A 23534-nucleotide genomic window follows, 5' to 3' on the forward strand; every position below is an offset into this window, starting at 1 on the left:
CAACGTGTGTTTTGTTTTCAAATGGAAAAATTCCACGCTGGTTTTTGAAAACCCAAGTGTATCAGTTTTTGCCTACCCCCTGGGACAATTGAGTGAAGGAGAGTAAATGGAAAGGGGGAAACTTCCTCCCCATCCAGAAAACCAAAAGTTCTAAACTAAAACAAATTTCCAGTTCAGAACAAAGCAATTGTTTCACTTTGAACATTTTCCAGTAACTTTCACCGAAACAAAAAAAAGTTTGGCTCTGTCAAAAGAACGCTTCAACCATAAATGTGACCAGCTCTGTTTTCTACAGAAAAAATTCATTTGGATGTTGCCTTACGCACATAACTAAATGTTCCCTCTCTTGTACAGCTGCCAGTCAAAAGACAAGGCTGACAAATGCAAGAGACAGAATCACAGTTCAGGAGACTGGAGCATGGGTGTGGGGTTTACTGACAAGGGGAAGTGATTACTTGAACAGAGGGATTTTTGAAGGAAAGAGAAGTTTGTAGATGGCCAGGGATTTATTTCAGGTGTAGAGGCAGAATAACAGAAAACACTGGAAGGCAAGGGGAGCAGTGAGGTGAATCAAGATAGGAGAGAATATAGGGAAGGGGGCAGGGTTCTACATGGGAGCAAGATTATGGATTTCAGAAGAGTGAGGGGGGATTTGATAGCAGCCTTCAACTACCTTGATGGGGGATCCAAAGAGGATGGAGCTCGGCTGTTCTCAGTGGTGGCAGATGACAGAACAAGAAACAACGGTCTCAAGTTGCAGTGGGGGAGGTCTAGGCTGGATATCAGGAAACACTATTTCACTAGTCGGGTAGTGAAGCACGGGAATGGGTTATCTAGGGAGGTGGTGGAATCTCCATCCTTAGAGGTTTTCAAGGCCCGGCTTGACAAAGCCCTGGCTGGGATGATTTAGTTGGGCTGGTCCTGCTTTGACCAAGGGTTTGGACTAGATGACCTCCTGAGGTCCCTTCCAACCCTGATATTCTCTGATTCCACTGGTGTCTGCTTTGCAGCTACGGGATCACTACAATCTTCCTACAAAATGACAGTCACCCTTACTATGTAGTAAAAGTCAGCATTGAACTAGGCAGCAATGGTCAATTCTGAATTAGGGAAAACAGTTAGGGTCACTTTCAGCCTGCTAGATGAGGGCACAATTAGAAAATACTATCTTTACTTGTAGACTGAACAATTTGATCTGGGACTGGAGACCAAACCAGCATAGAACCCAGAGATGTCACTATGGGGAGTAACTCTAGACTGGAGTCCTTTAAAAATGTCACAGGGAACTGGACGGAAACAAGCGCAAAGTTAACACACCTCAGTACAACATGGCACAAGCTTTGCATGACTTTAATTGGTGTAACTGGTATATCTTATAATGAACGTGGTTATGAGGACATCAAATATCCAATTGGCTGCACTTAAAGCTTCCCATTCTTTCCCCACCCAACCCAAGTAAAAATGACCACCGTCCCAGACTGAGTGTTAGCTCTGCCATCTGTTGCCTTTTTTAAATAAAAGCAGCCTTACCGATTCATTCATTGCCAGAAAGCTAAAGGCAAAAGGTGAATCTGTAGAAATTATCATCCTAACCTGCTGTGAATCCCTCCTCCGAGGCGTCGGGGAAAGAGGAATACACTAAGGTGGGGCTGTAATCCAGGGCAACTTGGAGGAAGGAGAACTGCTGAACAGCTAACCTTGCTGGAACAGGGAGATCTCGGAAGCTCCCTCAACACAAACAGTCCTTGCTGTTTTCTCTGGTATCTCATCAACCGGTTTTATTACTGATGCTATGGTAGTGACATCCCATCACATGACTTTGGCTGACGTTTTGTCCCCAGTAGGGCATGTGGGGGGCCTGGCATTAGAAATAGCCTGTTATATGGTAACTGCTTTTGATATGCCGGCAACGGGCTACTTAGATCAAAAGCTCTACGAGGCAGGGACCTCCATATTTGTGTCCGTGAAGCACAATGTCCATCAATTGGGTGATATGAAAACTACTGGGGAAAGATCTCTCACTATTTAAAAAAAAAAAAAAAAAATCCCATTAGGAGATAGCATAGTGGCTCCCTTCTTCTAAAGACTCACAACCGAGACTAGGGATGAGATTTTTCATCCATTATGACCCACTTAATGTTCCCACCTGATCTAAGTAAATGGGAGCAGAATTAGTCCAATGTTGAGCTCCTTTGAATACCCTAAATCTGCTAATTCCCCAGCTCTTTCCAAAGAAGACTGGAGACTCTCTATTCTTTCTGAAGAAGTTGATGATGAACTTTTCAGAAATGTTTAGGCTTATGACGTGCTAACTTGTGGAGGTGGGAGGGACGGAGCAAAACACATGGTTTTCCCTGAGCGGGTCACCTCTAGCCTTTGATCTTGAATTGTTTAGTTTCCTTGACACACTGAGACATTACACTGACGTTGGATGTACCTAACGTAACTAAATGAAAGAGATTTAACACAAGGAACGGGGAAATATAAAGCAGATCTAATCTTTGTGGGTGCCAAGAGATGGTAGGGAGTGTGGTCTAATGGGCAGAATCAAAGCGAAAGACTTGGTTTCTTTCTTGCTGTGCCATTCGTGACCATGGGCAACCTCTGGGTGTTTCCCCAACAGTATTGTGACAACACTTAGCTGTCTCCAAGGTGTTTGTGAGGCTTAATTAATGTTCATAAAGCACCACAAGATCCTTATTTGACAGATGCTATAGAAACACAATGTATTTTTAAGCAATCCATAATCTATACCTTTAGGATATTACAGTAGGAATCCCATGTAATGTACAGAGCAATAGTAATGGAACCAACAAGGGTACCTTTCTGTGATTTCTCATGTTGGACCAAATTCTGCTGGGGAAAGAGGCAAGCTTTGGAACTTTAAAGAGTTCTTCGGGCTTGGGAAAGGTACTTTGTATTTAGCTGAGGCACTAAGTGGAACAGATTGTTAAGCATAAGGGGTTAACACTTGCTGGTTTCTCATAGTCCTTTATATTCATGCAGATCACATCTTTTGAGGCTGTCAAAGCAGTTTAGACCTTAAACCTCACAACGCTCGCTCGTTAAAGTGATGCCAGGGAACTGCTTATCCCGATTTGACTGCGGGAGACTGGGCTGACCGCATACATTCCAAGTGTTCACTAATTCGAGGTGCTACTATGTTGGAGTGCCCAAGGTAAGCCAGCCAAGTGCTCTGAGGCAGGGACTCTCTTTTTGTTCTGTGTCTATACAGCACCATGGGGCCCTGCTCCATGACTGGGGCTCCTTGCGCTACTGCAGTACCAATAATTAATAGTTCGTGACTGGTTTTCAGACACGCTCTGGGTTCTCCGTATAGATGACTTTTATTCCCAACAGCAAGGCCCCTGCACAGGTGTCTCATCCAGTGGCATTAGCACCACTGTAGCAAAATGTCCCGCTGCACTCAAGCAGTTTCCTGTGCCTTCTGTTTGACAAAGGGGAGTGGCCACTGCAAAGTAAATTTCCAACCAAGCTTAGGTTTTGGGAGTGCAGGTCTTGGTTTACCTGTCAAACTGGTAAAATGGAAATGCATGCCAGCCACCACTGTAGCCTTGATGAGCTAATGAGTGTCAACCTAATGGTGATGTGTTGGCTTTTTATAACAATCGAAAAACTACTCTGAAAAAGACAAGGGTTGGAGTTTCATAAGTTGGATCATATGCTCCAAGGGGAACTGCTATTGTGTATTTAAACAAGCCAAGTCTGTTTTGATCTCCTCATAAATGAACCCATATGGCTTTGTTTACTGGTAGCAGCAGCAGGATTAGTAAGCACAAACTCTGGATTAAAAATACTGGATTGTTTTAGCAAATTACCTTACCAGATAGAAATATCTGTAAGAAAATAATTCAGTAAAGCAATATATGTAGCAGATGACGACACTTCTATCTCACTATATATTTGTTTCCTTACCACACTGGTGATCTGTCAGGTTTCTTTTATGTAATAAATAAACACACCCAGACTTGTTCACGCAATTACAAAAGAAAAGGGAGAGAGAAATGATTGAATTGCTCTGAAGATTTGCTGCAGGGAAGAGCTATTAAACATTAAGTTGAGACTTTCAAAGCAAAGCACTCCAGGGGTTAATTTCAAAGAAAGGTGTGTGTAATTCCCACAGGCTTTTGAAAACCTCCACCACATCTTCTAATTTTGGGCCTAATTCTGCAATCTTTACCTCCTGACTCATCCGAGCAGCCTAAACGAAGGGAAGGGCAGCAGAATGGGTTTCTCCTATTTGCAGTTTATTTTGGGTACAACCATATCCTTCACTAGCAGCAATCAGATCCGAGGGAGTGGTGTTTTGAATACGAATGTTGCACTTCGTGGAATCTTACGTTGCCACGGTGCTGACAATGTATGGGTTCTCTCCTTCCCAAAAAGAAAGTTCCCAACCCCCTGCTGGCATTTCTGCCACATGCCTTCCTTGCAGCAGCAGCAGTGGTCACCCCCTCCTGTTTATCACTAATTTTCCACTTCAAGGTGTAACACGTCAGTGTGTAAACCTGCCACTCACCATGACACAGGCGGTGAATTTAACCTTCACCTGGATTTATAATGATGACATTCTGAAAATGAGACACCCTGGCAAAGACGACCAACTATAAGAGCATCAGTTTCTGGCATGACCCTGCTGAGCTTCCCTTTTCTCTACTTCCCAGCCTCCTGGGTAATTTGTTTTGATCTTCTGGTAATAAACTGTAGAAGCCCTGTACTGCACTGCAGAGCTCTGACCAGAACCCCATCCGCTCTGAACAGACAGGGAAGATTAAAGAGGAATCAAAGGAACAGAAGCCATACAGATGAAAACCTTTCAGTGATTACTTCCCGTCCCCTCACTGAGATTTAATATAATTTCCTCCTTAAAAGCATAAACTCAAATTTATTGCGCTTGTGGAGTGACTGCCTTTGGTTTCGAGACCGTGACTGCAGTCTGTCAGCTTCAGTTTAGTCCCATTGCAGTTGTGATTCAGCATTTAGTCTTGTCTTACAATTAGGATTCCCTTGTGTCACAGAGGAAGAAGCAGCAGGAAGAGAAGAAGCTGGCATGGAACTGGAACTGGATGCATACCAGGTGACTTGTTGTTGTTCTACTGTGTAAGCACTTATAAATAAGAACATTTATTTCTTGTCCCAATTAACTTTCCTTTGCTAAGAGTCGTCATAGAGAGGGTTGTTATAGTTTCCCCAGGATCCGTAGTCATGATCATCCAACAGCCTTCCATACGAAGAATGTCTGGGAGGGCGAGAGGGAGGGGAAAAGACAAGTCTGGGATTACTTAGGAGTGGTTTAGAAACACCCTATTCCAGTGCTATTCCTATTCAGTGCACAACCCTGTAGAAAGGACGCCCTCGCTCCTGCAGACGCTGAAAAGCACCTACTGCTAAAACCCATCTTTGTAACCAGGCCCAGGGAACTTAATGTGTGAGAGGATAATTGGTGCTGTTTAGGTCCAGATTAATTTTAGGCTAGGGTTTTGATTCTGATTAGATGACAAGTAAATCACATCATAGCTCCAGGTGCCTAAAATCTTTAAAGATCAACTCTCTGGGACAGTGAGAAGTCTAACACTAGCTGTTTTTTGTAAAGCTGCTTCCTTGGTCCAGTTCAGGGACATGCTTAAAACACAGCTAGATCATGTCTATGCTATAGGAATGATTTGGGCTTCAGTGCTATCAGGGAACAATCCTGTCCCCTGACTGTGCATTGCAATACAATTGGGCCCTTTGATCAGTGAGTTTTTTATTTCAGTTTGCAGTAGGCCCCATGCCTTCTAGTTTCTAATTCCTGTGGGTGATCGATGATTCTGTGTTGTAGTATGAATGCATTTGAGTGTAGTAGATGGTCTGTTGTTCCTCTGCAGGGAGTTAAAACCGTACTGCTTGTATATAGATATTAATATTGCCTCTTGATCTAGAGTCAGGTCTGGTAGTGTACTGAGTGCTATAGATTTTTAATAGGGAGGTTTGTTAAGCTCTGAATATTGTCTGGTCTGTGGGCCGGATCTTAATTGTGTGAGAAGAGAATGAATGCATGTTTACCATACTTTTTGTCTCTCTTAGTGATCTGTGATGAAGCCAGTGCATGGGGTAGGAGAGCAGGCTGAACACGGCAAGGAGTGAAAACTCATTCACCTTCCTAAATAAATTTGCTTTTTGACTCTGTTCCCATCCCTCTCCTGTTCGTTTTTTATGAATATTCGAGCACATGAGATTCCTGTCGGAACATTTGTGGAGATAATGATTTTTTTTTTTAACGAGCCTATTTGCAGAAAGCAAGTTCTTTGTGTCTGTATGCGTGTAAATATGCAGGCTTTTCACATGCTTTTATAATTCTGACATTGGGGCCTTGAACTCATCCCTCAGAGGTAGGAAAGGGCCTCTGCTCCCATTCAACACTGCTTGGGAGACATAGTTGTGGATGGGAGGTTGGCATGCAGCCCACTATTTGTATGTATGGAGGATGGGAAAGAACTTGCTTTCGCTGAATGTTTATTAAATGCTGGCTTGTTGATATTTGTATAGGATGGTGTGCATAGAATATCAGAGTTGGAAGGGACCTCAGGAGGTCATCTAGTCCAACCCCCTGCTCAAAGCAAGACCAATCCCCAATTTTTGCCCCAGATCCCTAAATGGCTCCCTCAAGGATTGAACTCAACCCTGGGTTTAGCAGGCCAATGCCCAAACCACTGAGCTACCCCTCCACTCCATACATGTGTAACATACAGTGGCCTTTGGGATCCTGCAGTTCTGTTGTTGGTATTTTAACAGAATGCGATTCGCCCTTGGCAAATTCCATGTCAACGTCATGCCAAAAATGCCCCTGGAATTTAATTCTGAAATACCTTAAATCTTCTAAAAATTTCTGCAATTGCACCTGAGATTTGCGAACCTTCCTAGGGACCCCAGTTCATGCTGTGCCCTACCTGAGCAGTAAAAACCTCTTTCAATTTCCAAAGCAGCGCATTCTTGTTCAATGCAATCCACTCCCTTCTTCAGCCACACTTAAAAGTTATTCTAGTCAGCGAGAATGCCAACTGAACATGTGACTTTCAGGAAATACTTGGCCAGGGAGGGCTGTGTCCGTGCAAACAAGACATTTATTTTTATAGCAAGAATAGCTGGCTGTTGTCTGCTTGATTTACTAACCCATCTATTTTCTAGTAACCCTCCAGAACACCAGTGATAGCTCTGCACAGGACTATTTTGGTTGTGCCCCAGCCTGACTGGTATGAATCACTATGAAGTAGTTGAAACAAAAAACCTTGCTTACCTCAGCCTCAAATTAAACCCAATTAAAGATGCTCCATGTAGGCTGCAGTGGTGTTCTTATTTTAAGGTCACAGATACGGTATGAGTAAAGCTGCCCCGGGGGATAATTACTGTTTATGGTCACAACACATTGCAGTACTGGCTCTGACATGTGAGTGACGCCTTTTGTAATGAGAAAAATGCCAGCTTGTACCATTGAAAACTGCATAAAATGGGATTGCTACAGCGTCTCCTCCAACTCCCAGCCTCTTTGCACTCAGATAATAGCGCACCTTCGATTGCCCCCTAGGTGCACCAAGGGAGGCATGGGATGTGGTACCTCTCACTGTCGGCTAACGAGTTCAGCCAGCCCAATAATGGCTGAATGCTAGTGGGTAGATGCTTGGTGACCTTGATAAAAGGAGCCAGGGCTCTTATTCCTGTGGCCGGATGTCGACACCACCACTGGCACCCGCCGGTCCCTCGTCAAAAGGCTGAAATGCGCTTCAGTCCCTAGAGCTGGGCTCCCCGGGGTTTGAGGCACAGTGGCGGGCCAGCAGCACACGCAAGCTTGCATTGCTGCAGCCTGCCTCCTGCTGCTAGGGCTCGAGAGCAGAGCAGTCAGGCTTGGGCCTCTCCTGAACACTGCCGTCACTGACACACAGTCCAGGCCGGATAGCAGCAGTGCCCCCAGCTCTGCTGTATTAGCATCAGCTGTTGCACTGAAGGGAGGAGACATGTCAGTCCCATCAGTGTGAATACATTTGGAGAGGAGAATGTGCTCCAGCTTGTTCCAGTTACTGAGTTGCTTCCAGGGATGGTGTCCCTGGCCTCTGTTTGCCAGAAACAGGGAATGGGCGACAGGGGATGGATCACTTGATGATGACCTGTTCTGTTCATTCCCTCTGGGGCACCTGGCACTGCCCACTGTCGGAAGACAGGATACTGGGCTAGATGGACCTTTGGTCTGACCCAGTACGGCAGTTCTTATGTTCAGGGTAACCATCCTTTTACCAAGTGAATGCTTACCTGATCTTAAGGTATGCCGCCACCCCAAACACCAGCAGCACCACCACAATGACTGTTACCGTAATGGCTGCAATGCTTCCTGCAGGGGGAGAGAGGGAGGAGGAAGGAAAGGGCATAAACAGACCTTTTAGTGAGGTCATAATTTATCAAAGCAATTACCCCTGTCCCCTTCCTGCTCACTTGTTTGCAGTGCACGGGTTAACACTATATGCTGGCCACATGTGGATCGCCTCCTCCTGTAGGGACTGCGGTATTTGCTGTCAACCCCAGATGCCTTATTGAGAAGGAACGCTGTTCCTTCACTGCACACATGGGAGACTATGGCTAAGATCTGTCCTTGTTTGTAACTGAGGCCTGGATGGGAATGGGGACTTGCACTGTGGAATGATTCTGAAATGAGACTGCCCTTTAGCCTAAGCTCCCCCTCCCTTCCCAAGCTGTCTGTTCCCAGGGCAGGGTCTATTCCAGGGGTTCTCAAACTGGGGTCAGGACCCCTCAGGGGTTTGCGAGGGTATTACATGGAGGGGTGGCAAGCTGTCAGCCTCAATCCCCAAACCCTGCTTTGCCTCCAGCATTTATAATAGTGTTAAATTATATTTAAAAATATTAATTTATAAGGGGGGAGGGGCGCACGCAGAGGCCTGCTGTGTGAAAGGAGTCACCAGTACAAAAGTTTGAGAATCACTGTTCTATTCCTCTCCTTTACATACAGTAACTTTTACCTGCTGACATCAGACAAAGTGACCAAACCAGGAACCTGAGTCTCTCTGGTTTTCACTGATGTCAATCAGGAATGCCCCTGCCGAAGTCAATAGAGCCTCACTGACACAAGCCTGCACGATGGGAATGGGGCCCTACGGCTAGATTTTTCTAAAGAGTTTGGTGCCCATTTAGGCACCAAACTAAGTGGCCAGAATTTCAAAAAGGGCAGGCTAGGTGCTCAGCTCACAGTGGCACAATAGAAGCTGCTGGATGCTGTGGACTTTCTTATTTAGGCATTGAAATGAGAGCTGAGTGCTTGGAAAATGAGGTCCCAAGTGTCAGGGTTGGGCCCTTGAAAATTTCTCTCTAGTTGTCTAGTTACATCCCATCCAGGCTTACTGCTTTTCTCCTGGGCTGGGCTCATGTTGCTCTGTTCCTCTTGCGTGCGAGTGTTACTAGGTACACGCAGCGGGGTTATGAGTGGTTGAAGGTTTCCTTGCTGAAGGAGGAAGCGGTGGTGCAGCTCTGGCAGGAGCGTACATGACGCCTTTTAATGGCTCAGTTAAAATCTCCTGGGGGCGTTTTCACAAGAAGTGAATAAGCAGGTTTATGGATGGATGAGCCGAGCCTGGGTCCCTGACAATGTAGAGTCGCTGTTTAGGAGCTGCCCTCAGAACTGACCTCATTTAAATTCCCAGGGGGACAAAGAGGGGAAAAGTTTTCAACACTCCTTCAAGTTACAGGTTTATTCGTAAGTAATGAGCTTCTGAGCCCAGTGGTTCTGCAGCTTCTAATAACGTATTCAACGGGCTACAGGCCGCGGGGGCTTCCTGACAGTTATTCAATGGTGCCTGTTAATTGGCTTCGCCTTGCAGCCCCTCCACCTTAGACTGCAATGCCAATGCCCTACTGATTCCATTCTGCAGCCTGTGGACAAAAGGGTTTCCCCTCAGCATTGCTATTAGCTTAAGAAGACTGCCAGGGCCAAACGTCAAACAAAGACTTCCCTTGCTCACTTTATGCTCTCGTCTGCTTGGTATGATAACATGGGGGTGGGGGAAATACTTGCAATCTTTATATTTCCCTTTGCAGCAGGGAGATATTTGATATGAGTTGGACAGCTTTATATTTTTGTAACCGTTATGCTCTGGTAAAGGCAGCAGAATGGATTTGGATAAAATAAACACCGCAAACACTGGAAGCGTGTGTGTTCTGAAATACCGACCCTGCAACGCGCAGGTCACAGTCTGGCAGACAATGAAAATACGGTCAATGGTTTTCTTTTTTTACCACCTTTAAAATAAATCCCAAGTGACAGACTCACGACTTCCTACCTCCAACCTGAACCATCCAAAAACAATCCACAAAAGCATACAGTCCTCTGCGCAAGCAGTAATTACTTCACAGGGAAATGGTTTTGCAAAAACACTGTTCAGTGCTTATATAGCAGCTTAAATAAAACTTTAAGAGCTCAGAAGGGTCCCCCCAAAATACAGTTTTTTATAAAAAAAATCTCAAAAATTAGGGCCAAGATTTTCAGAAGCCACTGGTGACTGTGGGTGCCCAGCGTGAGACACGCGGAAGGGCCTGATTTTCAAAGGGCAGGAGATCAGCACTGTCTGTGAGGTGCCGAAAATTGAGCAGCCACACTCACTAGCTACTCTGAAAAATTTTGGACAAAATATCTAGCAAATAGGTGACTTCTGCAGACCTGTTAAGATTTCTGCCACAGCTTGTCACATCTGCCAGCCCCTGCTAGGTCTCCTCTCCACTTCCCATTCTCCCTGACAAAGTTTCTTCTCTGCTGTTTTTCTTTAGGAATTCCTCTCTTCTCCCTTACATGGCTCCTCTGTCCCCCCCTTCCCACTGCTGGGGACAAAGATTCCTCCTCTGAGAAAGAGGGAGCAAGTGTCCGGCACCAGGTGTGGATGCGCAGAGTGTTCAGCACAGCTGAGGCAGGCAGAACTCGGGAAATGTGGAAGTGGCCATGCCAATGCCCATGACACCATGGTTAGCTGGGTGTCCTCTTTTGTACGCTGAAAGAATGAACTTTTACCTACTACTGCTAAGGACAGCCAGGGCTTCCTTCTGCAACAAGTGCCCATCTTACTTCAGTCTCTTAACTACATTCACACAGCACCTTTGAAACTGTGGACTTTATCGTTGTCCTAGGTTATTTTAAATAACCCCTCTGCCCCCATTGTCATTTTGTGGCAATGCTGCTACTCTGTTTTACCGGGATAGTAACACTTATTTTTCCCCCTCTTCCCACATAATGGGCACACACCCACTGCCAAGTGCGAGCCAGCAGCAGCAGCCAAAATCCATTTCCGGGTGTATCTCATTCAGCCACCTCGGCTTTCCAGCACCACGCAATGTCTGTGTTTAGAGGAGAGATCACTCATCCCTTCTGGTGTACGGCACCTCTGTCCACACTCTTAGCCCCAAAGGACACCAGCTGCAAAAGTGTTTAATGGCAGTGTCTGAATATACTTTTCTGATGACACAGGAGGAAAATCAACTCTGAAACATGGCTCCAGGTCCTATGGTTCTAGGATCTTGAGACTCTCCTACAGAAAAAACGAAGACTGCTCTCTCACTGGAAGAGACTTCTCATGCCCTTCTCTGTAAATCAATGCCTTCCACCTTGGGGGGCTGCAGAGAGACTGAGTGGACACCCGGGTCCACAAAGCCAGCGTAACTGGCAAGTCTCATGCTGCTTGTCTGTGTGCTCTATATTCAAGAGGAGCTACAATTAGCCGATGCAGTTAAGTGGAGAAGATACTGGACTTCTGCATGGGGAAAGAAAACAGTCTGAAAATTCCTCCTGTTAACTCATTGTAGCTCCTCTTAACCATGGAGACAGAAAATACTTAGTCACAGCAGCGTGGGACTCGGCAGGCACTCAGATTTGGCTGGGGAAAACGACGGGCTGAGGAATGAATGTTGGCTTTAACCTTTGAAACTATTGCGATTTGTATGTAACCATCCCACCAAAAATTCAGGTGGCTGCTTCATGGTGTCTCTCCCCCTGTACTGAGGAGACATGGGGGCGTAGGGGAGGATGGGTTGGGATGTCTGCTAGCAATTTGGAGGAAGCACGTGCAGTGGCTTGTGCTGGTGCTAAGCATGCTGGTCTGGGACCCAGACTGTCTGCCTGTGAGTTTGTCTTGCAAAACCAGCAGAACTTGCATCCATTACTTTAAATCCCCTCCCAATAGCCTATTTTGTTCCCCCAAAACAAATCCATTAAAATAAAAACAGACCCTTTCTACCCAAAAATAGCTTTTATGCAACATAAAGATGCAGCCTAATATTACTTTGATCTACGTCGCATGTAGGAAGTGGTTTTATATGCCCCTTCAAATGTACCCATAACGCTGTCAACCTAAACCATAAAATATACTGGAGATCAAAGACTGGGCCAGAGCAATCATAACTTCTTGTTTTACTTTACAGGGCTTGATGATCCAGCCTTAATGTGCTGTTAACTCTACATTTTGGCTTTTAGGCAGAGATCTCTCCCACTTGTTCTGCTTAATGAGGGGGAAGAAAAGTTAATGACTAAAGGAATGCGATGAAATAAATGAAACATCTAGAGTTTGGGGTTTTTTTTTAATTAAATATGAGTTGGGATTAAATGGTACAAACTCAACCCCTGAATTTTGGGGACTTTTGCATCCAGATCCATATTCCAGTTGTGCCTCCATCTCATCTTTCTTTATACAGTTGGGATGGTTCACAACACACCTACTAATCTCTAGTCTCAATGAATAAGCTCCTTCATGCTGTAATGCAGGAGAGTGCTGAATTATGCATCTGAGCACTCTACAAATGAGATGCTGTTTATTGGTGTCTTTAGAGCACCACTATTTCCGTGCCCTCTCTTAAAAGGGTCACTTTGTATCACAACTCACAATCATCCCTGTAGCTGATGTTTAATGCTATGGAATATGCTGCAGAGACTAAATTTAATCAGAAGAAAAAACACACACTAATACATCACAGCACTCCTCTGTAGGACTCCTCCAGATTTCAGGGTGATGGGGACTGATTTTTCTCTAGAGGTATCACCTGCATGGACACTGTATTTTATTCAAAATGCAAGGGAGCAGGAGAGAATTCAGTTTGGCAGACGTGCCTTTATTTTGTTGTTTTTCTCATTGGTAACTGGTCAAAGTGAATGATCCTGACTCCAGCTCCTTGAACTATGATGGCTCCAGCCCTTGGAATAGGCCACCCCACCGGCAACGAGATTGGAGGGGAAAATGCCACCAAACAAGTTTGAAAGATTGTATGAAGCTTGCTGTAGCCTCAGTTTTAAAATGTCTCACTCTGTACATCAAGTTACTGGATTAAACAGCATGCTGGGTATGGAGAGGACAGGAAAGAATCGGTCTGAAATGAGTAAGGTAGCCCATAATGAAGGACATTGAGATAATATCCTGATCGTGGGAATCCACATTGATTCACACCATCCTCAGTCTATTCTCACACTAGCCCTTCATAGGGCAACTTGCCATGCTGACATCATCATATGTGGTGTATATACGTGTACACGCAAAGCACCTTTGACCACTTTTAAAGATAATGGATTAGTAGGTGATTATATCTGACCTTCCAAACATCTAAGATGCCATTAAAAGCCTGTGCCAGAATGTTGTCATGTTATTTCCTCCATAAATGGGGAATTTCCCTTCAACTGTCTTGAACTCTGGCATTGACTGTATTTAATCTTGAACCAGTGATTTGTTTAAGGTCCAATACCTCATCCATCACGATGAGAAGAAGTTGTATGCCATTAGAAAGCCATGAATTCTTCAATTTCTCTAGTAGGATAGGGTACTTATCTAACCATGGCAGGTTGAGATTTCAAACCTTAAAACTCTGTGTAGAAAAGCTATTGGATAACTCTCAGAAAGGTTTCTAAGTTCACTGGCCGTGGGGAAAAGGAAAAGTATCTTTTCTCAACAGAAAATGTGGTATTTATGGTCAGCAGATATGTTGTGGTCAACTAGTCTAGAGTGTAGGAAGTGAAATTCTTATTAAAACTTAGAGTTTGGTGTCAGACCTGTCAGAATATACCCAGTCACTGTTAAAACATCTTTCTATGAAGGGATCACAGGTGTAGAAGAGATTCATAATAAGGCTATACCATGTGATATACATAAAACACAGAGCCGTAGCTCCTGAGTAACTTTGTTAATATTACAAGTAACCTGAAAGCCCTTCCAATGCATAGATGGGAGTGCTCTTTTTCTCACCCCTTTGCCTCCCCCCTCAATGCTCCCCCCCAAATAACAGGAGAAATGAATCACTAAAGGTGACAGCATAAATAACGCACATACTAAATCATCTGCCTCACCTGAACTTAAAGCCCGCTGGACCTCTTCCATGGTTACTCCTGTGGAGAAAGTGGTGCTCTCAGGGGAGGTGGCCTCTGCGACAGACTTGGTTGCCAAAGTTACTTGAGATGTTTGTCTGATCGCAGGGCCTGATGAGAAGGACTCTGTGGGCGTCTTTTTAGTAGGGGCATCCTCTGTAGCAGGTGCTGCCGTGGATGCATTTGGCAGCTGGATTGTGTTTTGATTTGTAATGGTGGTCTGTGTGGAAGAACCTGCCAATGACGATGAAGGCGAGGTATTAGTTAGGTGAGAGAAGGTCGTTGCTGGGGTGGCTGTATCTGGAGCTGTTGTGGAAGGGGTGGCTGTATCTGGAGCTGTTGTGGAAGGGGTGGCTGTATCTGGAACTGCTGTATTTGTCAGGATGGCAACTGAAGTCCTGGAGATGTGTTCTGTGGCTGTTGATTCTGAGCCAGTGGTTGATGACGGTGATGGGCTGGTGGCTGAAACATCTGCTCTTTCTGTATGAGAGGCAAGATGTTTCTTGGCAGCTGACAACTCTTTTGTGGTGCCTACGGAGATTATGGTGTTGCCCTGTTCTGCTGGTCCTGAGGTGACTTTGTCTCTTGAAGTGGTTGCTGTTGCTGCTGATGCTGATTGTAGCTTGTCTGCTATTGTGCTAGCAGCAGGGGTGACAGGGACAGTGGTTTGAGTTGATTCTGACGTAATGGTATTTCTCTCAGAAGGACTGAGAGAGGATGTAAAGTCTGAATGTGCAGAGTGAAGACTCAATCCTGAGGAGAAGACACACACATGTTAACATTGGAAAATCGTTGTGACAAGCTGCAGTCGTGATAAGAGCACATAGCGAAGGGCTTGGAATGAATGGCCAGTCAGTTACAGTTTTACTACACTCATCCTTGAAAGGGATGTTTGCCTGAAGTAAGGAGGATTTCAGTTACCATTGAAATAGATGGTACAAATGAAAAATCATGTTGTAAAAGAAAGAAACTGTTTGTTTGTTTGTTTGCCTCCCACTACATTTATATCCGATTGGGGGCACTTCTTGTTTCCCTGCTTTAATTTTGAAATTTCAACCAGCTCTGAGTTTCAGATAATAGTTCAAGGGATCCAAGAGAGTTGTTACTGACAGCCATTAAACAGGGCGTTGTCCTACTGTGGAAGGACCCTTATGAGACAGTCTGTAACATACAGAAAACTACCCTGGATATCACTCATGTGGACAAAGTTCTCTTCCCAAAGCTACTGCTCAGTGCCATGTTATTGGCCTGCTACCAACCGTGTTTGAGTTATATTACAACCTGTTTTCTCTTCTGACCAGCACCTAATGGATTATTAGTACACACCATGCCAAACACCATTTTCCATTGTTAGGGAAAGTACTAGCAAATCTAGGGAGTCTTACCATGTCTTCTATAACTGTATTGAAAACAGCCTGGCCCCAGGTACGCTCGCAGCCAGCAGTTGAGGCCAGTGGGGACCTCTTGTTGATAGTCACTAACAATGGGTCATTTTCCTGGTGTAGACAGGCCCCAAGAGGAGAGCCCCTGATCCTAAGCTAGATCCTGAGCCATTGCAAGGTGCTGGCTGGCATTGTAGCCAAGACTGACAAAGCAGCAGCTATGTTTGATTGCATGAGAGAGTGAAGTATTTTGATGATTTTGCCTCTGTTTTTACTCTGAGACCATCTTCCACCAGGATGTCTATGCATCCTGCTTTCCACAGTTGTTAACCATCCTTAGGCAAGCAGCTCTTTTACATGAACCATAGTTGTATAATTAGGATTTGATTTTTATTGGTAAAGGTCAGCAAACCATTTCACAGTACACAGACAAACTGATGAAACCATATTTCCACTGCTCAGAATTTACAGATAGGCAAAGTGAGAAGTCTATATCACCACCGCTGCCAGCACTCCAGCTTGAGCATTACAGTTTGATTTACTTTGGAGATTTTGACATGGGAAGTTGCCAAGTGAACTGTTATCAAGCTTTAACGTTTTGAATCTCAGCATCTACTGTCATTAAATAATTGTCTGATCCCCCCCCCCCCCCCCCCCGTAATTTCCCACATCTGTGAACATTTAAATCTATAATCAAAAAATACTTAAAAATAAACATTAACAAAATAAATATTCTGCCAAGCCTGGTATACGCCAGTAAACTTTAGACCAATGTTAACTAAGTTACGTGAACAAGAAATAACTCATTCCAAGTGTAGGATAAAAATATTGTGATGATAATAAGAATGCTATCGCCATGTTGAATCTATTCTCTCTGGAACGCAGTCACTTAAACTCAGTCCGGCAAAATCAGAGGGCAGCAAATTATTGATTGAAATATTTCCTTCTGTTTAAGGTCTGAAAATAGAGACATCGTCCCCTGCTGCTTGCATTGTCTGCCCACTGCAGGTGAAGATGGAGAGTTAGTTAAACTGAATGTTATCACTTAATTTGATTTTCTAGACTCTTTCTCCACTGGAACGCAGAAGGCACATCTACCCAGCAAAAAGAGCCCCATGGGAGCGAGCTTCACAGCTTGGGTCAACTGATTATAAAGCAAAACAGAAAAGTCCTGTATTGCATTTTTCGAACAGTGCAATATTTAGCCTCCTGCTCGGTATACCAGGAGTACTACACTACCTGCAAACTCACCCATTCACTCATCTGCACACTGAAGAAATATTAACATTCATTTCTAAAATCTGCATGTACTCAACTCCAGCACTCCCGTATTACTCTGATCTACAATGGCCTTTCACTGAAGCTCTCTAGCCTTTGACCTGTTCTTCACTGGCTTAAGTACAGGATGGATGCATTGTCACTGCAATAGATAAGCAAACCACACAAGGTACTGCACCCAAATACTTGACACATCTTGCCAACCTGAATTCCAGCTTTAGCCATGGGTTTAACGCATCTACCTTATGATGCTGGCTTGTTTCTGATTGCATCAAGCCAGAATTACACACACATCCAGATGGTGTTTATGTGTGCTGGACTGGCAGAATTTTTTATTTGTATCTGTGAGAGCACACCTATTAAAAAGGATAGTGCTGTCTCCATTTTGGGACTGAATGGTCAAAAGCACCAGGTGTCAGGGAAGTTATGACCTCTGTAGGACTTCCCTCCATGCTAGCTGCAAAGTCTCTGAGGGACGTAACCAGTATAGGAGCTACACTGAAAAATATTTAAGAGGGCTACACTGGCTGTTACACCATGGTAAGCTTGAAGCTATCAATAATGCTGCAGGAAGTCTCTTTGTACTTAAGAATGCACAGACTTGGGGAAATAAATTGGCTCATTCCTGGTGTGCCTCAAAAATGATTAAAACACAAAGTTACAGTTTCTAGAACATCTAATTTACCAATACCCCCTCCTTCAGTCTCTCTGGCCAGCAGCTTCCTTCAGCAAATAGCATTTCAGCACCTGTGTAGCAAACTCAACCTATTCAGCAAGATGGGCACCTGGCAATAACACAGTGTATCCTCCTGCCCCAACCCCTTTCCACTTCCTTGTTTCTTTCTTTGCAGAAAGATGAGTCAGACTTTTCTGTCTTCTCCTCAGCAGCAGGTTTCAATTTTTCTTCTAATCTACTAGGCCAAATTCAATGTTGACCATTTTCTATTGTCTTCCTTTGTGTTAGTTTGGCTACAGAAAGAACATGCAGACAATGCATTACATGGGAATAATTTTTATTCTTGTGACATTCATTTATTTATATCCACAGAGCAGCGCTTCAAATGCTGTGGAGTCACATTCATTCAAGCACCGCCAAGCAACACAATTAACTAACTACAAGTTAGACTCTGTGTGGGTGGCAATTGCTAGGTTAAGTTTCAGCATCCATTATAACATCCTTCTTTTAGCTGCTCATTACAAATTCTTTGTGAGCTGAAATTTTTCCATGCTTGGTCTCATGTGAAAGTGAAATTCCTAAGTAGAGTTGGTTGGAGAAAACTTTCAAGGTTTTGAAAGTTGACCAGAAATGATGGCGGGAGAATTGGGGAAATGGTCTACGAAGAACGCATGGGTGGTTACTTCTGAGTCATTTTTCCAGCCAAATATGAAAAAGAGACTTGCTCGCTCTTGGATAACTCAAGGGATGGAAGTTAGAAACTTCAGACTTGTCTTGATTTGATTATCTCATTTAGACTTGAAGTCAACTGGGTGGGAAGACTTGCAGCTGAAAAGTTCCAATGTGTGCAAAAATTGAGTGAGTTCAAGTATTCCTCTCTGTTTAGAGGTGCATTTTCAGAACCTACTACATAAGGGCATCCCCGCTGAAGAGCTGTTTAGAGGTCTCGGGGTGGGGCGGGGGGATGATTGTGTGTCAGGGAGGTGCAATACATCCTGGAATTTCTAGGCACACTGGGGCACTATTCATGCTGCTTCATTATTAAGCATAGGACAGTGCAGAGTGTCTCTGTATCTGTGTGTGGCTATGGCCCGGTCTCCTGTCCCTTTTTTCTGCAGTGGCTTTTGGGGGAAAGCGTTCCTGCTCTGCAATTGTGTATGACTACTGCATTGGGAGGGCTCCAGGGGTAAAAGCTCTTTCTATCCTCCCACCAGTGCCCCTGCTGAATGCAGTCTGGCCCTACACCTCTCTCATAGCTTGGGAAAGGAGCTGTTTAGAGCAGTGGTGGATGAACCTGGAACCTTGGAGGCTCAGGTATTCGCTGAAGCTTTGTGGCGATCCCCAAACCAAACTCCTCTCTGGGCTCCGGGCACGGGGTCTTAGAGCTCAGTGCTCCTCTAAGCCGGTAGTCACAGTGCACTTGTCTGTTATGATGCTGTCTCCCTTGAACCAGAACTTGATACAGGGGGCTGGAACGCAGCCAGTTCAGGCTCCCACCCAAACCATTCACCCAGCCTTTAAAAACTGCAGCCAAATCTTCAGACTTGCAAAATGGTCCCATTGGTAACGCCCCGTTGCCATTGCTGACGCAGGAGTCCAGCAAAGCAAAGGGGGCAGGGCGCTGTTCCCCATAGCATGGCAGCCTGCATAGATGTTTAAATGCTGGGCACAAGATGAAACGGATCAATATTCTCCTTTCACCATCTCGATGACTATAAATTTGTGTGTGTGACATTTTTTACTAGTGTAGGTTTGCGCCTACTAAACCAAAGAGAGGTTCTGGTTAGCAACACGCAGAGCGAGGAGGAATTGCAGGGGTGTCCGTGCTACGTCACTTGTTGCAAGCAGCACCCCGGCACATAGTGTTGCAATTAGTGTTTGTAAAGCCCAAGGGCTCTTGAGATATACAGAAAGCTTGACCGTTGGGTAGGAAACGTTGAGCAGGCAAGGAGCATCTCCGCTCTCAGGTATCCAGCCGCAAGACTGTTATTCGGTGGTGAGGTTTAAGCAGAAAGTCCCACAGACTCTCTCATTTGAGGCTTCTGGGGGAAGATCGTGTGGCTCGGGGGACAGAGCACTGTGCCCCCCGGGCCTTGGGGGGAGGCAACCTGGGTTTTAATCTCTGGGCAAGTCACCTCACCTCACCTCACCTCTCTGTGCCTCAAGTTCTCCATCAGTGAAATGGACATATCTGCCTCTTTTGTGAACTGTCCTGACGTCTGGAAGAAAAGTGCTGTATAATTCTCTCCCCCCAGCCCCCACTCACTCCTTAGCCAGACCTGCTAGTCTAGACTGCACATACTCTAGTGCTGCCAGTCCGATCTATCGTGCTGTCTCCAATAAAATAGCGTTACGTTTGGGCTGGCAGGGTGCAATAACTCAAACTTGTGAGGGCCTCTGAATTATAAACTGTGCTGTACTCCGGCAGAACTCATTAACAATCCCCGCGGGTTAAACTTACTGGGCGTGGTGTTCTGTCCCCCTCCGCCCTGTAAGAGGTCAGTTATGCCTAACACATGCGCGAGAGCTGAGTGGTTTCGTCAGGATTAAAAAGCAGAAGACAGACAATTAGAGCACTAATATTTTTATATGAAAAAGGTGGTACAGTGTAAACAAGCTTGGGTCCATTATATGGCATCTGCTATTATTTTAAATTCTCAGCATCACGCAAACAGAAGGCTACAGATTTAGAACAGGGTTCAACTTGTTTTTATGGCTGATTCAGTTAAACGTAGAAGGGATTTTAAAAGGCACCAATTTTGAATCCCTCCTCCTTATTGGAATGTGTGCTACGTAGTTTCTGCTTAGTGGTCTTCTACTAGCTAACACTTCCACTGGAAATTGCAAAACACGTGTATACCAGGGCCAAGGTTTTAAAATAGCCGAAAGAAGGCTCCTGGGGTTGACTGTCAAAAGCACCTAAGGGATTTAGGAACATGAGTGCTATTGAAAGTCACTAATCTGGGAGCCTAAATTCCTCTGCTGCTTCTGAAAATCTCCCTCCTAAGTAAACAGACTGATTTGCTGAACACCCAGTAACTTTAACTGAGGCCAGACTGCAGGCTCAGGACTTCTGAAAATCAGGCCACCTGACTTTAGACTTCTATTGTTAAAAGTATTGCTCTTCATGTATTTTTCCCCCTCGCATTACCTTCTTGCATCACCATCTCTTTAAAATCACTCAGTAACCACAAATGAAAATGATAAAGCATTTTCTTTCATTTCTAAAACTGAACTTGTAAAGGGCATTTCATTTTCTCATGCTTGCCTGCCACAGACACACACACAACAGCTAATTCTGCCACCCGTGACTGGGCAGAGGCCAGAAGCAGGAGCATCAACTGGGGGGGATGGTTTGAAATGAGTCCTGTCACTGGCACAGGAGAACAGGGTTGAGTCAGGAAGACTCAATTTAATCATGGATTTATACATAAAAGTGCATTCTTGTTGGTTGTTATAACCTTAATACATATTCTTCACAACTCCGAGATAGATGTAGGTTTCATTTTTAGAAGGTACACACTATACATTTTTAAGTGATTTATTTTGAAAACTTTTCAGATTAGTTTTACAGCTATGTCAGAAAATGAACGATTGTTTGGTTATTTCATTTACCAAATGTAATTGAAGCAGATATTTATGAAGTCATTGGGAGGTGAACTATCTCCAATTCAACAGGTTAATCGTTAATATTTGGAGGATTTTCTTGCCAGGCTGTATTAGGAGGAGATCACCACCAGACAGACATTTAAATTGTTTTATTTAACTAAAACAACGTTATGTATTCTGGATTTTTTTCCTCAATAGCAAATGTATAATATTTTAACAAAACAAGCATAAGAATTTTTGAATTTAGTTAAACGTTCAAGCTTTTTAAAATCAGGTTCGTTTTTGTTAAAATTGTTTTTAACTAAAATAGTTAAATGAAATATTTAAAGAAAAACAACCCAAAATTAAATTGACCATGTCAGCCAGGTCAACAGGAGAAACTTAAACTATTGGCTTTCTGCAGCTAACTCAGTCGTCTTCACCTTCATTTTCCTGTTTGTTCATAATCTGGAAAAGAAAAACAAGCTTTCCTGCTTGTTCAGGTCCCAAACGATTTCTCAATTTGGAATGAATTAGTCCAAAGGAAGAAAATATTCTTTCTACACTGGCAGAAAAAGCTACTGCTGTTAAAAGTGAGATTATCACTTCAACAGTCTCTGAATCCAAGTCCTTAAGTGACTTCCACCAGTTCACTGGTGTGACTTTCTTTAAAACATCATCAGCAAACATATATTTCTTGAGTGGTTCTTATTCCCAAACTGGGTCACTTTTACGGCCTGCTGCCATTATAGGTTTTCCCTTCCAGTGAGAGAATCGTATGGTAGATCTCAAATCAATGAAGGTTACACTCAGAAAGACCTTAAGACTTTGGGAATATGCTGCTCGAACAGTTTCACTTTTGTTTCTGCTACCTGTCCCTCCCTTCTCACATTTATCTCCAGACTTCTTCTCCTTATCCAGATCTATTCCGCCCCCAACAATCTTCTGTTCACTGAACTTTTTGAAACTTTGCACTTTTAGAGAGAGGTAAGGGATTGACTCGGTTTACACAAATTTGCAGAGGGACAACAGGGTTGAGGTCTGTTATTTCTCACCTCTATATTATTTATTTATTTAAAAACATTTTTGCTGTTAACAAGCATGTTATCTCTGGAGACGCAAATCCACAGTTTGAGAACTGCAAAACTAAGCATCTTCTAGACTGAACACTGAGTCCCATTGGGTAGATAGAAAGATTAACCTAAATAATCTATACAAAAGCCTCTGGTACGCCATAAAATTGGGTCCCTAATCCATGAACTATAGGAACTCATTTACAAAACTTTTCTTAAACATTACATGAATATATTGTCTCATACTATAGAAATTAGAATTTATAATCCCTATTCCATGATGAGATATCTTTGAGCTATAATGTATCTTAATTAAAACTATCTTTAGATAGGTTTTTTTCCCCTCAAAAAGCATTTTATAAAAAAAATCAGATTTTTTTTTGATAAAAAAAAAAATCATTGATTTTTATCCACCCTGCAGGAGAGTCTTATGGCCTGGCTGCTGGACAGAGGTCTACAGATTTTCCCACACTGTGGTCAGGTGGTAAACTCCCCAGTTGCACTATGCTGATGGGGTCCATTTGTGGCCTGTTGAGGTGCTAATGCTAAGGCCACCCATACAGGGATACTCAGGGAAACCCAAGGTCTGTAGTAACAAAGATGCTATTCTGATAGTTGGTCTGTTGCCAAAGGAAATCTCACCCTGGGGACTGCCTGTGAGTGGGTGGGACAATCTCCTTCCACTATTTTCCTTCTTTCCTTTCATCGTGGTGATGGAGGGGGACACAGAAAGGTGCACCAGGGCTGAGGCGGTAGGGAGCAAAGCAGACCCGTGACACAGAACTCTCTAGAGCAGTGGTCTCTCTTTGGGTTCTCTGTTTCCCGGTCTGTGAAACCCCTTGGTGAGGGATGGGAAAGACAGGCTAAGTAAAGAGAGGGGGGTGGGATAGCTCAGTGGTTTGAGCATTGGCCTGCTAAACCCAGGGTTGTGAGCTCAATCCTTGAGGGGGCTATTTGGGGCAAAAATTGAGGATTGGTCCTGCTTTGAGCAGTGGGTTGGACTAGATGACCTCCTGAGGTCCCTTCCAACTCTGATATTCTATGATAACAACACGGTGTTTGGTTGCCAAGATTGTTTGCTGTCTTAGAGCTCTCAGGGTGTACTGTGCCTTTAACCCTTGAATCAAGACCAGCCAGCCCTCAAACGG

General features: G+C 44.1%; 1 protein-coding gene and 1 long non-coding RNA gene across 7 annotated transcripts in view; one reads left to right on the forward strand and one right to left on the reverse strand.

The window, feature by feature from the left end:
• The window catches only part of LOC122465443, a 94096-nt gene extending 89698 nt beyond the window's left edge, over positions 1-4398 (forward strand). Inside the window, exon 3 of the long non-coding RNA XR_006290309.1 lies at positions 3007-4398. This is a non-coding gene — a long non-coding RNA (uncharacterized LOC122465443). The remainder of the gene's footprint in view (positions 1-3006) is intronic.
• Positions 4399-4886: 488 nt separating this feature from the next.
• The window catches only part of PARM1 (prostate androgen-regulated mucin-like protein 1), a 48369-nt gene continuing 29721 nt past the window's right edge, over positions 4887-23534 (reverse strand). For 2 of the 6 annotated variants that reach the window (XM_037896659.2, XM_037896657.2), the window contains exons 2-4: positions 14372-15142; positions 8305-8383; positions 4887-5260 (exon numbers count right to left, since the gene is read on the reverse strand). In XM_037896659.2, coding sequence (XP_037752587.1) covers positions 5176-5260; positions 8305-8383; positions 14372-15142 — 935 coding nt within the window. In that variant the 3' untranslated portion in view covers positions 4887-5175. Of the gene's footprint in view, positions 5261-8304; positions 8384-9746; positions 11465-14371; positions 15143-23534 lie in introns of those variants that run through there. The other 4 variants (XM_043545149.1, XM_037896658.2, XM_043545150.1 and 1 more) reach the window with 3 other exon arrangements.

This window comes from Chelonia mydas, chromosome 4 (genome assembly GCF_015237465.2).
Source record: "Chelonia mydas isolate rCheMyd1 chromosome 4, rCheMyd1.pri.v2, whole genome shotgun sequence".
Taxonomy (NCBI): domain Eukaryota; kingdom Metazoa; phylum Chordata; order Testudines; family Cheloniidae; genus Chelonia; species Chelonia mydas.